This window comes from Eubalaena glacialis, chromosome 1 (assembly GCF_028564815.1).
Source record: "Eubalaena glacialis isolate mEubGla1 chromosome 1, mEubGla1.1.hap2.+ XY, whole genome shotgun sequence".
Lineage (NCBI taxonomy): Eukaryota > Metazoa > Chordata > Mammalia > Artiodactyla > Balaenidae > Eubalaena > Eubalaena glacialis.
Genome location: NC_083716.1, coordinates 233076369 through 233090563, shown reverse-complemented (window position 1 = coordinate 233090563; position 14195 = coordinate 233076369). Strand labels below are relative to the sequence as shown.

Genomic DNA, 14195 nt, shown 5'->3' with positions numbered 1-14195 from the left:
TTGAAGGGGTGGTAGTGAAGAGAGGTCAGCAATAACTAAGAGCAGGGGAATGCTGTCCTGCAGATGTGTCTCAATGCTGTGCCAAGATCTGCAGGTTCATAAAGGTCAGGGGCTCAGAGAACCGCCTTTCCAGGGCCTCTCCAGGATCCCTATGCTGCTGGTGTTCTCAAACCTACAGCCTGGCACCCCACTAGGTACTTCCATCCGGAGCAGGCAGCAGGCTGAATTTTCCCAGGAGTTAGAGAGGCAGGACCCCAAAGCACAGTGGCCTCCCAGGACATGCTGCGAGTGAGGGCAGTGCTCAGAGCCCGGCCTTTCCTCTGCCAGCTGTGTGGGCACACAGGCGTGCTGGCAGTGGGAGCTGCCAGTCAGAGCAGGCAGTGGAGGGACACTGGGTAGCTGTCTCCTTGGAAGTTCCCAGAATGGAGCAGGTTTGGCACCTGGGCTGCTTTCTCGCCCCTGAGAGACAGGGCCAGGTAAAGGGCTCCCAGCTGCCAGAAGGCCACGGGATATGTGGGTAGATGGAGGGGATATACCTCTCACCTAAGTGCAGTCAAAGTGCAAACATCAGAAGTCATGTCCAAGGGCATGGGAGGAGGGAAGGTTCAAGCCAGTGTATGTAGCAATCCAAAACTGGATCACCAGATTCCAGGAAGTCAGGAGGTGAAAGTCATGATACAGTCAGTGATGTAAGATGAGCCAAATAAGCAGATGAACAGACTGTCAAATGGAGGAGGAAGAAGCCTGGCGAAGAATTCATGAGCTCTAGTGGGGGAATAACTCAGGTATGGTCTTTCATTCACCACCAGGCCTAGGGCAGTGCCTGGCAGATGACTGGTGCTCATCGTTAAATACTTGTCAAAGGAGGTCTAGAGAGACTCAGTGACTTACCAAGAGAGGCAACATCAGGACTAAGAGGAAAAGCCCAGACTTGGCTCCCTTTGCTTCTGCATCTCTGAGATGTACCAGGTTATCTTGTAAAGGGCAGGTCAAGAGCAGATCAGCCCCCACTCTTTACACCAGAGTTCGAAACTTTTTCTTAAAAGGCCACTAGTAAATTTTCATTCCATTCTCCTACAGTAGTGTGACGTCACCTCAGACATTACATAAATGAATGGGTGTGACTGTATGGCAATAAGACTTTATAAGAACTGTGACCGGTGTGGGCTGAGTTTGCTGAGCCCCACTTTGGAACAACAGTTTGAAAGTTCCTCGTTTCTTTCTGAAGCTGACCACTTGTCTGAGTTACTTATATGGCAGGGCCAGTCTGAAGGCCTGAGATGAGTTCCTGTGTCCTGCCTTGAGAACGCCTCAGTTTGGCTCCTCTTGAACATACAAGGGCCTAACAGGAAAACATACAATAACCAAGGGCAAACACTTTGCCAGGGAAAACCATTTTTTAAAGATCTTATTAGATGTGAGAAAAGATGTTCAGACAAGATTGCTGTCCCTCATGAATGTTTTTAAGGAGAAACAAACAAACAAACAAAGGAAGATGATTAAATAGAAGCACGTCTTTCAATCCAAGAAACTGGAAACCGATTTTTACCTTCTGAACCAAGTAGACACTTGTAGCTCTCTCAGCAGCCACTTTATCCAGACTGGATCCCTCAGGAACAAAGTAACTGACGTCAGCGATGTGAACTCCCACTTCAAAGTTGCCTGTAGATGCACAAGAAGGTTGATCAGCCCGGAATGGAAGGCAAGGGCAATCCCTCCTGGGAATCTACCCCGAGAAGGCATGTCCCTCCCAGAGGCCACAGGGCTTGGAGTACAGGCTGCCATTTTCAGGCTGGCCCCGTGCTCCACCTACCCACTGCGGTGTGCGCTATATTTACTTTCCTCATCGTACGCCAACAGATGATGAGATTTTTATCCCATTAGCCATTAACCATTTTTATCCCATTAATCATTTATCACATTAACCATTTTTACAAATGTTTACCATTTCTAAAGGCTTCTTGTCTTTGAGTAAACATCAGTAGACTTGTAAAAGAAGACTCATTTTGGATGACGAACAAATCCTTACAGCTCACTAGAAGGAATTAATGCCTAAATCCTGCAGACCCTGCCCCTGAAAGCACTGCCCTTCCCATCTATCCCGGCCACAGTCTTTCCTCAGCCCCACGGCTGGCCTTCCTACCTTGATTCCATCCCCTCCCACCTAGCCCTCCACACTACTGCTAATACCCCTCTCGTAACCATGGGTCTGGTGATGTCGCCCCTTAGCCTGTTACTCGTGCCCGCGCACGGGCTCGCCTCAGTCCACCTCGCCAGCCTTACGGCTCATCCTCCACATGCTCTCTATGCAGCTGTCATGGGAAACTGCTTTCCATTCCCAGAACGTATCTTACCTCATCCCATTCAGATGCTTGCTTGGCTCATGCTTTTTCTTACACTTGGGATAATAATCACAACAGGATCTGCCCATCAAAATCCTTCTTACCTTATAAGGGTCAACTGAAAGAGAATCCCAGGACAAGAAGAGATTCTCTGCCCTCTGTTTCCCCTAACTATACTGTTAAAGCACCTAATCCATAACTGAAGATGCTTCTCGTGGTCTTCTCTTCAGAGCTTTCATCACTATCAGATATCACAGCACATCTTTACTGGCTCATGTGTTTACTGTCTGCCCCTACAGTGCAGGCTCCAGTAAGGCAGGGATTTTTGTGTCAAGTCCACTGTTGTAGGCCCAGTGCCCAGAAGAATGCCTGACACACCATAGGCACTCAATGTTTGTTGAGTGAACGAATCAACAATTTGTTTGCCTACTGTGGTAAAAGACCTACTTTTTTTCCATTTCAGAATTGCCCTTTCCCTTCCTGGTGGGGTTGTGTTTTCAACAGGCCCTGTCTTCTCTATGAGTTCTACCAGAGACATGGTCAGATGACTCAGGCTGGTGGAATCATACCTAAAGTGGGCTTGGGGGCTGGTTAGGTTATACATTTAAGATTTCCTCTTGAACATCCCATAAATCATCTATCAGATGTAGTATATGTGATTATATACACACAAACATATGCACACAAAAATGCACATAATGGACAGAATATGGAAAAGAGTACACATGTGAAATGGCATATAGTTTGGAGAGAGGAAGCATCATGGGCAGACAGAAGCACACTGACGATACAAGCACAAAGGTGAATTTGCTTATAATTTAAATATGTGCTTGATGGAATTCCGCTATACTCCATTCCTGTTCATAGTGATTGGTCTAGGCACAGGCATGTGACTCAAGTATCAATAGATTTATTCTGAGCCTGTTCTCAGGGATTGATACGGGCTTCAGAAAAGAAGGTCTCTCTCCCAGGACCCTAGACAATAAGTCTGGAGCTGCCAAGGAAACATTTTTGCCACATAATCATGCCAATATAGAAAATAATAGGTCTAAGAAATAAAGGGAGAATCATGATGACCTCATTTGAACTCCAGGATCCAGCTGAACTTGAATTCTCACTAGAAGAATCCTGACTGATTCCCAAGTTGACTCAGAAGAGTTACTGACACGTCACCACTCTCTCCTCTGGTTACCTGGATAATCAGTCTTAAGGTATCTCACATTTTAGCCTCACATTTTGTAGCCATTTATTGTCCTCCTATTCCTTCTTCACTGGGGGAGGGTTTTTCCCTGTTTTTAAAATGGAAAAATGTTTAAACTCGGGGTGGTTAAAATAAGAGGTTCAGGGATGGAAAAGAATTTAAGATTCCCCACTCTCATCTGTCTCACACTCCTACAGGGCAGCACTGGGTTTTTCCACCCAGTCCTGTAACGCTAATACATTAGGGAAAACCCAAGTCCATCTAAGAAATACTGGCTGCTATGGGATAACAGAACAGACTTATTTCCCACAGAGCAGAGGGCTGTCTGGAAAGCTGAGGAAAACCAGCGTGGCTCAAAGTTCAGCTGCCTCATCATGTGAGCCATGCAGCTGTGTTGCTGGGTCACTGGGAGCAGTGAAACCTGCCCCGCAATGATCGAGGAACTCAGCCCTAAGAGAATGTGGCCAAGCGTCTCAGACAGCTCAAGAACTCCCAATTTCGATATTACAAGTATCTAAAACCAACACTTGGAGAAGGTAAAATAAAGTGTCTTCTTTTGAAGTCAGAATTATAATATACTAGCCTAACAGGTAAATATTGACTAAAGGAAAAGAGAAGGATTATTACATCATGATATAAACCATAATTTTAAATTCAGTCTGTGTGTTGTTACTACACATGAACTTTCTGTCCTTAGTCAAAATTGACAAACTGACAAAGAGTTCATTACAGGAGATAAAACACGAAGGGGGCCAATCCAAACATATTTGAGAGGCTTAAATTTCAGAATTCCCAGAAGAGCCTCTAAAACCAGCAAAGAGAAGCTCTCTTATTCTCTCCTCCGGACCTTTTTTATGGAAACCCTAAGTAAATATTTTATTACATATATTTACATAATGTGAACTTGCAGAACTCCAGAGGTAGTGGCACTGAAGTTTTTATTCTATGAAAGAGAAAATATAAATCCAAAAGGTTACGTAGTAAATGCTGCCAAAACATCCAGGACCAATTTGATGTTTAAAAACGCACTGTCTTCCATATAAAATTATACTTTGAAAATTTTTTTACATTAAAAAATACTCATCTACTGGGGTTAAGGTGAGTCCTGTGAGTTCTGAAGAGCTGGGGAAGCACAGGAAGGAAGAGTCCTCAGGGCCGGCCACGCCTGGCTCACTGTGCACAGGGCCCACAGACTTAAACACATGCAAATTTTCCTCTTTTTTTTTTTTTTTTTAAATTAATTAATTTTTTTGGCCGCGTTGGGCCTTCATTGCTGCGCGCAGGCTTTGTCTAGTTGTGGTGAGAGGGGGCTACTCTTCATTGCAGTGCGCAGACTTCTCATTGCGGGGGCTTCTCTTATTGCGGAGCATGGGCTCTAGGCGCAAGGGCTTTAGTTGCAGCATGCGGGCTCAGTAGTTGCGGCACGCGGGCGCTAGAGCGCGCAAGCTTCAGCAGTTGCGGTGTATGGGCTCAGTAGTTGTGGCTCACGGGCTCTAGAGCGCAGGCTCAGTAGTTGCGGCGCACAGGCTTAGTTGCTCCGCTGCATGTGGGATCTTCCCAGACCAGGGATTGATCCCGTGTCCCCTGCACTGGCACGTGGATTCTTAACCACTGCGCCACCAGGGAAGTCTGCAAATGCTCCTGTGAATGAACTTGAGTGGACGCCAGAACTGCTTCATCCAATTAAAGCACTAACAGGACGTAAATACGGGCTTAAGAACCATCTCTTCTAAGCCAGCCTCCCAATCAGCTCAGCCACATTTCAACTATGTCCCTGCCAGGTGGCCCTTGACATACCCCCGGTGGGGGGGGGGGAGTGGAGCTCACATCTTGAAGCCACTTGCTCTACTTCTGAAGGCCTCTGGTCGTGAGAAAGTGCTTCCTTACGTGGATCCACGATGCACGGAAACGGAACCACTAGATTACTCCAGCACTGGGCATCCATAAGAGGATCCCTCTGTTTAAGGCGCTCACAGTCTAATGGGGTTGGCAGATACACCAATGTGGTGATAATATGGTATTACCAGTGCTATGACAGAGAAAGATTGCAAAACCTCATTCTGTGGGAGCGAATTGAGCTGAAATCTGTTTTTACTTCAGAGAGAACATGTGAAAGTGTTTTGTAATCTATAACTACATGAACGTAATGTTGACAATAATGATGATAAAAATGATAAGGATGGCAGTAGTGACCATTTATTTAATATCTCTTCTGTGCCAGGGGCTCCACACACATTAATGTACCTTTGACAATAGTCATATAAACCGTGTTTCACAAATGAATCATCTGAGGCTCAGAGAGGTTCCATGTCACTTGTCCAAGGTTACCTGGCTAGTATGCAATAAACCCTGGATTCAAAACCAGGTCAGATTCAGAGCCTTTGTTCCTTTTATTACCACCCCCTGCCCCCCAACCACTGTCGCGGTAACTCCAGGACAAGATGATACAAACCCAATTTTTCATCTCAGTGGGTCACAGCTAGAAATCCCTCCCTATCTCTTATGATTCAATAGAAGCCACATTCTCGGCTATGGATTCAGAAGTCCTGTCGGAGACTTCTCCCAGCCCTGTTCGCAGTCACATCCTGGTTCCCACTGCCAATCTCTTTAGCCACTCGTAACAGGGACTGATTACAGAACAACCACTAAGCCATCAATTCTAGTTCTATTTAATTGTAAGTCCTTAAGACCTAACAATTCCTTTCTACATTTCTAGTTTACAGTGATCTCTACCTGGTGGCAGAGTGACTGTCCTAAGTACCTGAAAGGGTCAAGGCTATTACAGGTGGGAAAGTATTACGCTTCCCTTACCAGGAGTGAGACCAGGGCCTTCCAGACTTCGGTCACTTGAGTTCACCTTTACCCACTGCTGAGATTGGACTGTGGTGACAGAGGCTCTTCTTGACCCAGTAGGGCACCCCTTTTAATCCAGAATATAGGGGAACAACCTTGCTAAATATACCTCATTTAGCAAAAGCAAAAAATAATTGCTTCTGTTCAGGTCCCTAATGTCCAAACCCTTTTAGGCTTGTCTTGGCCTGACTGACCTTTAGAGGGCATCTGAGGCCTGGTGATTTCTCCCTCCTTTGGCTCCAGGCCCCACTCTGGGTGCCTGCCCCTTCTCAGGCTCCTCTTCCTCTCCTTGTTCCTTACATGTTGGCATGCCCGGCTGCCTTCTCTTCCAATTCTACTCCTTCTCCCTGGGCTGCCTCATCCACTCCCAGGAGTTCAAGCATCAACTCCGTGCTTTAGGCTCCTCAGTCTGTGCCGTCAGCCCAGACCTCTCTGAGCTCCAGACTGACATACACAAGGGTCTACTGGGAACTGCCACTTAGCTGTCCCCTAGGCACCTCACACTCACGCCTCCAAAAGTCCCCACCTCCAGCAAAACCATTTCTCTTCCTGTGTTCTCCATCCCAGGAAATGGGATCATCTCCACTAAACCAAAAAAGGCACCGCAACTGCCCAAAGCTGAAAAACCCCAGGTCTGTCGCAGCCTGTGTTGATCGATCGCTCTGAACTCCCCCTCCCAAACACCTCTGAAATCTGCTCGTCTCTCTTCTTCCCACACCACCACTTTAGCCAGGGCCACCATTGTTTCTTCCGAGGACGATCTAACAACCTCTGTGTGGCTCTCCCTGCCATTTCTCAAACCCATTTTCCACACTGAGGATAGTGCTCTCTCCAAAATACAAGTCCCCTTGTCACTCCACTGTTTAAACCCTGCCGGGCCCTCACTGCCCCGGGCATGCAGCCCAGACCCGGCTTCCGAGGCCTCACTGGCCTGGCTTCTGCCACCGTTCCAGGCCCTTCGGCTTGTTTCTTCCACTCCTCCCTCTGCACACTGTGCTCTATCACTGCTTCACAAAGAAGTAATAGTGACAAAATTCTTTACCACGTGGGTCTGCCCTGAGCACGTTCAACTTTCCTGGCCCTAAGCCCTTAAGTGCCAGAAACTGTAACAGAACTTCTTAAGCTGCTCAAAGCCATCAGGCTCCACACTCTTCTCCCTCAGGGTGTTTTTCCCGTTTCTCTTCCTGACAACCCCCACCAGTTCTGCAGACCACTGTGTAAAGCCCACTCCCTCTGGCAGGCTTACCCCGATGACCTAGACCAGGCTCCCCCCTCCCGACTTTGGTGTCTTCCTACGGCGTCTGACACCCTCCCTGCAGCCCTCCCCCGACCCCAACCCCCCGCCACTCACTGCAAGGGGGCCCTGAGGTAGGTATCTCCCCCCCCACCCCCGCTCTGTAAGGGGGAAGCACGAAGGGCGGGGGAAAGCCTGAGCGCACAGCTGGTATATGACATTTACTGAATGAATAAGAAAATAAAAACATAGGGTAGACTTGCTGCCACTCTGGGTTGAAAGGGCTTGTAAACCCTGCCTGGTCTAACCGTGTAGACTTAGACCCCCATACCTCCCCACACCGGGTCTTCCCAGAGTGTGTCCAACTTACGCTTGCACACCTGACATGCCTGAGAAACCACTACTCGCTAGTGTAGTCCACTCCACCCTCAGACAGTAATGACAATGTAAAAAAAAAATCTCCCCCTGTAGAGCCAAAATACATCTTCCCAGAGTTCCCACTTGGTGGCCCAGTTCTACCCCATGGGGCTGCCCAGAACAAGCCCATCTCCTCAGAGGATAGCAATCTGGCTTCTAGAAATGAGTGAAGTGGCAGATCTCTTCCAGCAGGGCAGGCTCTACTTTGGGGATAGCACCAGCTTTGAATGTTTACATCGTTAGCACGTAGCCCCCCGGATCTTCTCTCCTTCGGGCTAAAAAGCCATGTGGCTTGGCTGTGAGTCACTATCCTCAACATCCTCCTCCCAAACGTGCTCCTGATAACCACCTACATTCACTCAATTAGCCACTCAGCACATACTTATTAGGCTCCTACTATGTGGCAGGTACTTTTTTTTTCTAGGTGCTGGAGACATACAAGTAAACAAGATTGACAAGGTCTCTTCTCTTGTGGAGCTTACATTCTCATGGGGAGAGAAAGACAATAAGGAAACAAATAAATGATAAGATTACTTACCATAGTAAAAAGGACTTTGAAGAAAATAAAACAGGGTGAGGGGACTTCCCTGGTGGTCCAGTGGTTAAGCATCTGCCTTCCAATGCGGGGGACGCAGGTTCGATCCCTGGTCGGGGAACTAAGATCCCACGTGCCGCGGAGCAACTAAGCCCATGCCCCACAACTAGAGAGCCAGTGTGCTGCAACTACTGAGCCCACGTGCCACAACTAGAGAGAAGCCCACAGGCTGCAACGAAGAGCCCGTGTGCGACAACAAAAGATCCCGCATGCCGCAACAAAGATCCCATGTGCTGCAACTAAGACCCGATGCAGGCAAATAAATAAATATTAACTAATAATAATAATAATAAGTTTTAAAAAACAGGGTGAGGTGATGAGAATGCCTGGGACCTACCTCAGATTTAGTTTGGAAAGGTCTCTCTGAGGAAGTAGATTGAGACCTCTGTATACAAAAAGGATGTCACATGATGACATGGGGGAGAGCATCCCGGGCAGGAGAATAACCAGAGCAAAGGTTTGAAGGTAGGAGCAAGCTGGGTGCATCTAAGGAATAGAAGATTGGAAAGGAGAGAATCGGAAGCTAAGAGGCTAGTGAGGTACACGGTGGCCCAACGAGAGATGCCCTGATGGGCCAGGACGAAGCATTTAGATTTTATTTCAAGTACAGTGGGAAACCACTGGGGAGTTTTAAGCAGAGAAGTGACATTAGCTGAATATACCATATTCACTTCCTCATGCTGTCAGCGCCTTCATCCTGCATACCATGGTTCTACTAATGCACCCAAGGTCACACTGGAGTGAAAACAGTAAGCCTGAAGAAGACCACAATTTCTCAGGAATGGCACTGACAGGCAAACCAAGTTAAGCAATCCTTCAGTGACGTAATAGGTTTGGTAACCAAAGGTAGATGATGAAAAGAAGCATAACCTACTAGACACACTGACACATGCAACAGATGCTGGGCTTCCTGTCCCACAGACTGGTTTCTATCCAGTCTGCATGACGGGAACACGCTGCTCTTGCTTGGGTCACCCTCTTGACCTTGTGGCCAGTTTTCCCAACAACGTGAGTCTTAAGAGAGTGAGAAAACAGTGTTCTGAGAGCTCAGAAAGGGTAATACAACCAAGAGGACTGAGAGAAAGGGACTTTCTGCTGTCCAGACATCCCCAGCAAGGAGGGGCCTCACGTAGGGCAGCACCTCCAGCCAGAACGCAGGTCCTGACCTTAGTTTGATCCCGCTGAATTTTAGACACAGACTCCATCGCTGAGAAGCAACTGGGCTTGGATCACCTTGTGGTCGCACAACAAACTCCATCTTTTAGTTGGGGTAAGCAAATTCCCTTTGACTTTGGTGGAAACACTGATTGGGCTGCCAGGTAAGAGGGACAACTCAAACTCTGACGTCTTCCAGTTCTGTGTGGTATTTGGTTATGTAATCAAATGCAAAAGTTGACCACTGGTACAGCAAGCCATGGCAGAAGTCCATGGCCATGACGTGGTGATGGTTTGAGAATATTTCAAAAGCTTAAAAGGAGTCAATGTAAAAAATTCTGGGACAAGTAAATCTGAATGCATTGTAAGGTCCCCAGGCATGAGAAGGGGGTTGTACAAGATGATTTCTTAGGTTCTCGTGAAGGCCAGGATTTGAAGAGTCTGTGGACTGTTTTTTTGGTATTTTCTTTTTGCCACCCAGCAAAGGGTTAATGAGGAGCGTTAGTTACAAACTCCTTAACTGGTGAGCTCACCTTCTGGAACCAAGCAGCTCAGAGAACCTTTTTCCTTCATTATTACAAAGGGCTCTATCAATCTGCAAGTACTCAACTAAACTGCCCACACAGCAATTTTTGTCATGTTCAATCTAATTCTCAGGAATCTAAGTTTAAATTTATATGAACAGCATGGAAGAGGAACACCCAGGTAGTAAATTCCACTTTTCCCCTTCCAAATGATTTGAGCAATGGCCTCCTTCATTAACAGGAAAGAGAATGAGAAGCTGGACATGTGAGGCTGGCACACCCAGCGTCTGGGAATTTCCAGGAGTGGGGAAAGCCCAGGTCAGCCGGTCAGACCTGCGACAGGGAGCCGAGCACAGGCTCATGAGAAGTTCTGAGTGCAGGAGGGCAGGCATTTGATCCTCCCTCATTGCCAAAAGAGAGTGAAGTCAGAAGGGCCGAGAAGGACCTTTGAAGGCAGTTACGAAGTTAGCAGGTCCACGTAAGGGCTGGGAGTGGGGCGTGGGGTACGTGGGATGTGATTGGGGTGGATTGGCCATGGCTTCAGGGTTGACGGGGCTGCGAGAGGGAAACAAGGGGTTTCATTATACTATTCTGTCTGCTTTTGTGCATGTTCAACATTCTCTATCCAAAAATTAAAAAAAAAAAAAAGGTTTGTAGAGGTTGAAGTCAAGGAAAGAAAAAAGTTTAAAAAGTAAAAATCCAGTTAAGTAAAACTAGCTACAAGTTTTAAAAGAAAGACAAGCCAACAGAGGCAGGAGAGGGTTACCACTTATGAAGAACAGAATTAAAATGTCCCCAGTGATGATCTCTGGAGGCTGAGGACATGGGGACTGCTCCTTTCTACATCATACACACTTGTAATGTTTCCAGCTTTCAAAGGCTGGAAAAGGAATAAAGATAAAAAGTATAAAATAAAAAATGTAAACTGGCTTAAAAATGTCTGGAAAGAAATATATCAAGATGGTAACAATGGTTTTCTCTGAGTGGTAGGATTTTAACTTTCTCTTTCTGCTTATATATAAATCCTAATTTTTATATCATAAATAGGTTACTTGTTTCACAGTTTTGTTTTTTTTTTAAATAAAGAAACACCAACAAAGTGCTGTGTTCCCCCTCAGCACCCACCCTATCCCTGATTCCCCACCACACAGCAAGAGAAAAGCACCACCGGCCACCCCACGCAGTAGCTCATCGGCCACCTGCCCCGGAGGATAACGGCAGCTCAGCACTTTGCAGGCAAGTTCTATGAAGGTGAGCTCAGTAAATGAAGTAGCAGGAACTGGGCATACCCCACCCCTGCTGAATAGGAAACAACTATTTCCATGCCAGAAATGTGACTCCAGTTTGTAGCAGCTTGAGGCTTTTGCCACCACTTTAGAGGTTCAGTGTGTATGGTCAGCATGAGGAACCTATTTCTCTTGCCTGCAGGAGCGCAGGGAGGCTTGCAGGATTCCAGCAGACTGGCTTCCCAAAGACATAAGTTTGAAAACCAAATTTCAGCATGTTTTCACACTCAACTGTGGACTTCTCTATTTTTAAAAAGCCTCTCTATTAACAAAACAATTACTAGACTCTGAAAAGCCAAATTTAAAAGAGATGTACAGTTTTCAAATATAAACATCTATGCATATTTAAATGCCTATTCACAAAATGTTAACTTATCAACAACTGCTTAATCCAATCCCAACCCTCCTTTCAGCTAAAATTAAAGCAACTTTCATAGTCACCTTGAATTCTGAGACGTAAAAGCTTCTAAAAGCTTTCTATCCTGGTGACAAAACCCCTTAGTGGCTTTTCTCTCATTCTGGGGAAGTCTGTTTGGGTTCGTTATTTTTTCACCATACCTAATCAGCTCTTTTGGGATCTAATTACTCAGTTTCATTAATTAATCTCTTTGCATTAAGGAGAAACTGTTTTCTAATTCCCTAAAGCTTCACAAAAGTTAAGCAAAAATTATATCCATAACTTATGCACATTCATGATATGAATCCACCATACTGGTTCTCCCATAACAATAGCGTTATCAACTGCCTGCTTGTTAGAGCACTTCATTTGTATTAATTCACTCTATGCTCCCAATGCTATGACACAGATTTCATTCTACAGATGAGAAAACTGAGGCCAGGGCAGGTCAGACTCCCGAAACTAAGCTCTTAACCCTTACTTTATGGGATTTGCCCCTTAGTGTCAGGTACTTGACTAACTTATAATTGCTTCTTTCTCAACTCCTGTAGGCTATGAGCACTCTCAATGTAACATTTAACAAGGATTATACGGTGACTTTGCAGAACATACATTTTAAGACCATGTATGGGAACAATACATATTCACTGAAATAAAAACCCTGTCACACACTCCTGTAACAAATGGTCACCTTCTATTTTTGAATTATCCATGTATCAATTGCGGTTATGACTCAGTTTTCATATAAAATATCCTGAACTGCTAAATTTTCTAGGTAACTAAATGCCAATCCTTTAATCATCAATTGTTCATAGTTTTAGTACTTCTGGATGGAAATCCTCTATAAATGTATTACATACTTCCTTTTCTTAATAGCAGTATATAATTCAATATTAATAACTTAGTGGCACTAAAATGAACATTTCTTTTGCATTTTGCAATAGATGCTGGTGTGGTACAATAGGGCAAAGATGTCCCGTCCTTAGGACACACTCTCAAATTTACTTGTCACCTCCATCACTAAAATGGAGTAAAGACTCTTTGGATGCAAAACCCCCTGGCCAATTATAACAACAGTTATCACTGATTAGACCTGGCAAATGGAAGACATTCAACTATTTCTTGATTAAATGAATCACCTTCACATAAGTTTTATGGAGTAGATACTATTAATATTCATATTTTACAGATGAAAACATTCAGGCTAAGAGAGGTTAGACGATTTGCCCGATGTCACACAGTAAACATCAGAGCTAGGATTAGAGCATTGTTGGACTCCAGTATCAGTGTTCTTAACTATCATGCCATAGGGCCACACGGTACAGCCTTTTCCTAAGGGGTTTTAATCATTCCACAGTTATCAGTATCCCTTGGCTTTTGGTTTCATAGCAGCTTGAGATTTCATTCACATACAATTCACTCAAAGTGTACAATCCAATGGTTTTTAGTGTATTCAGAGTTGCACAACCAACACCATAATCAATTTTAGAACATTTCAACACCCTAAGAGAAACTCCATATCTGTTTTTAGTCACTCCCTATTTCTCCCCAACCTTCCTAACCACAGGCAACCACTAATCTATTTTCTGTCTGTGTAGATGTGTCTATTCTGGACATCTCATTTAAATGGAATCTTATGATACGTGTACAGTCTTTTGTTATTGTCTTTCACCTAGCATAATGTTTTCCAGGTTCCTTCATGTTGTAGCCTGCATCAGTACTTCATTTCTTTCAATGGCTGAATATATTTCATAGACATTTGGGTTGTTTCCACTTTTGGGGCACTCCTTCGCTCTTTAAAATAAACTTTTTTATTGAGGCATAAAATACATAAAGTATACAAACCTTAAGCATACAGTTCAGTGAATTTTTATAAAGTGAACACCTCCCTCCCCTACCAGTTCAAGAAATAGAACATAATCAGAATTCCAGAAGCTTCTCTTGTGCCTCCTCAGTCTCTATACTCACCAAAGATAACTGCTTTTTCTGACCTCTGTAATCTATAACCATAGGTCAGTTCTGCCTCTCTTTGCACTTTACATAAATGGATTACTACAGTATGTATTTTGTGTGTGTGTATCTGGCTTCTTTTGCTCAATGTGTTTTTGAGATTCATCCATGTTGCGTCTGAATTTATGCTGCACCATTGGTGTGGAGTACTCCATTGTAAGAGTATAGCACAATTTATCCA

At 45.1% G+C, this 14195-nt stretch overlaps 1 protein-coding gene across 8 annotated transcripts in view; it reads right to left on the bottom strand.

Moving 5' to 3' along the window:
• DIS3L2 (DIS3 like 3'-5' exoribonuclease 2) overlaps positions 1–14195 on the bottom strand; it is a 378405-nt gene that overhangs the window by 111500 nt on the left and 252710 nt on the right. For all 8 annotated transcript variants that reach the window (XR_009700788.1, XM_061188495.1, XM_061188488.1 and 5 more), the window contains exon 11: positions 1550–1662. Coding sequence is in view for 7 of the 8 variants with exons in the window: in XM_061188495.1 (XP_061044478.1) it covers positions 1550–1662 (113 nt within the window). In the remaining variant the exon portion in view is untranslated. The remainder of the gene's footprint in view (positions 1–1549; positions 1663–14195) is intronic.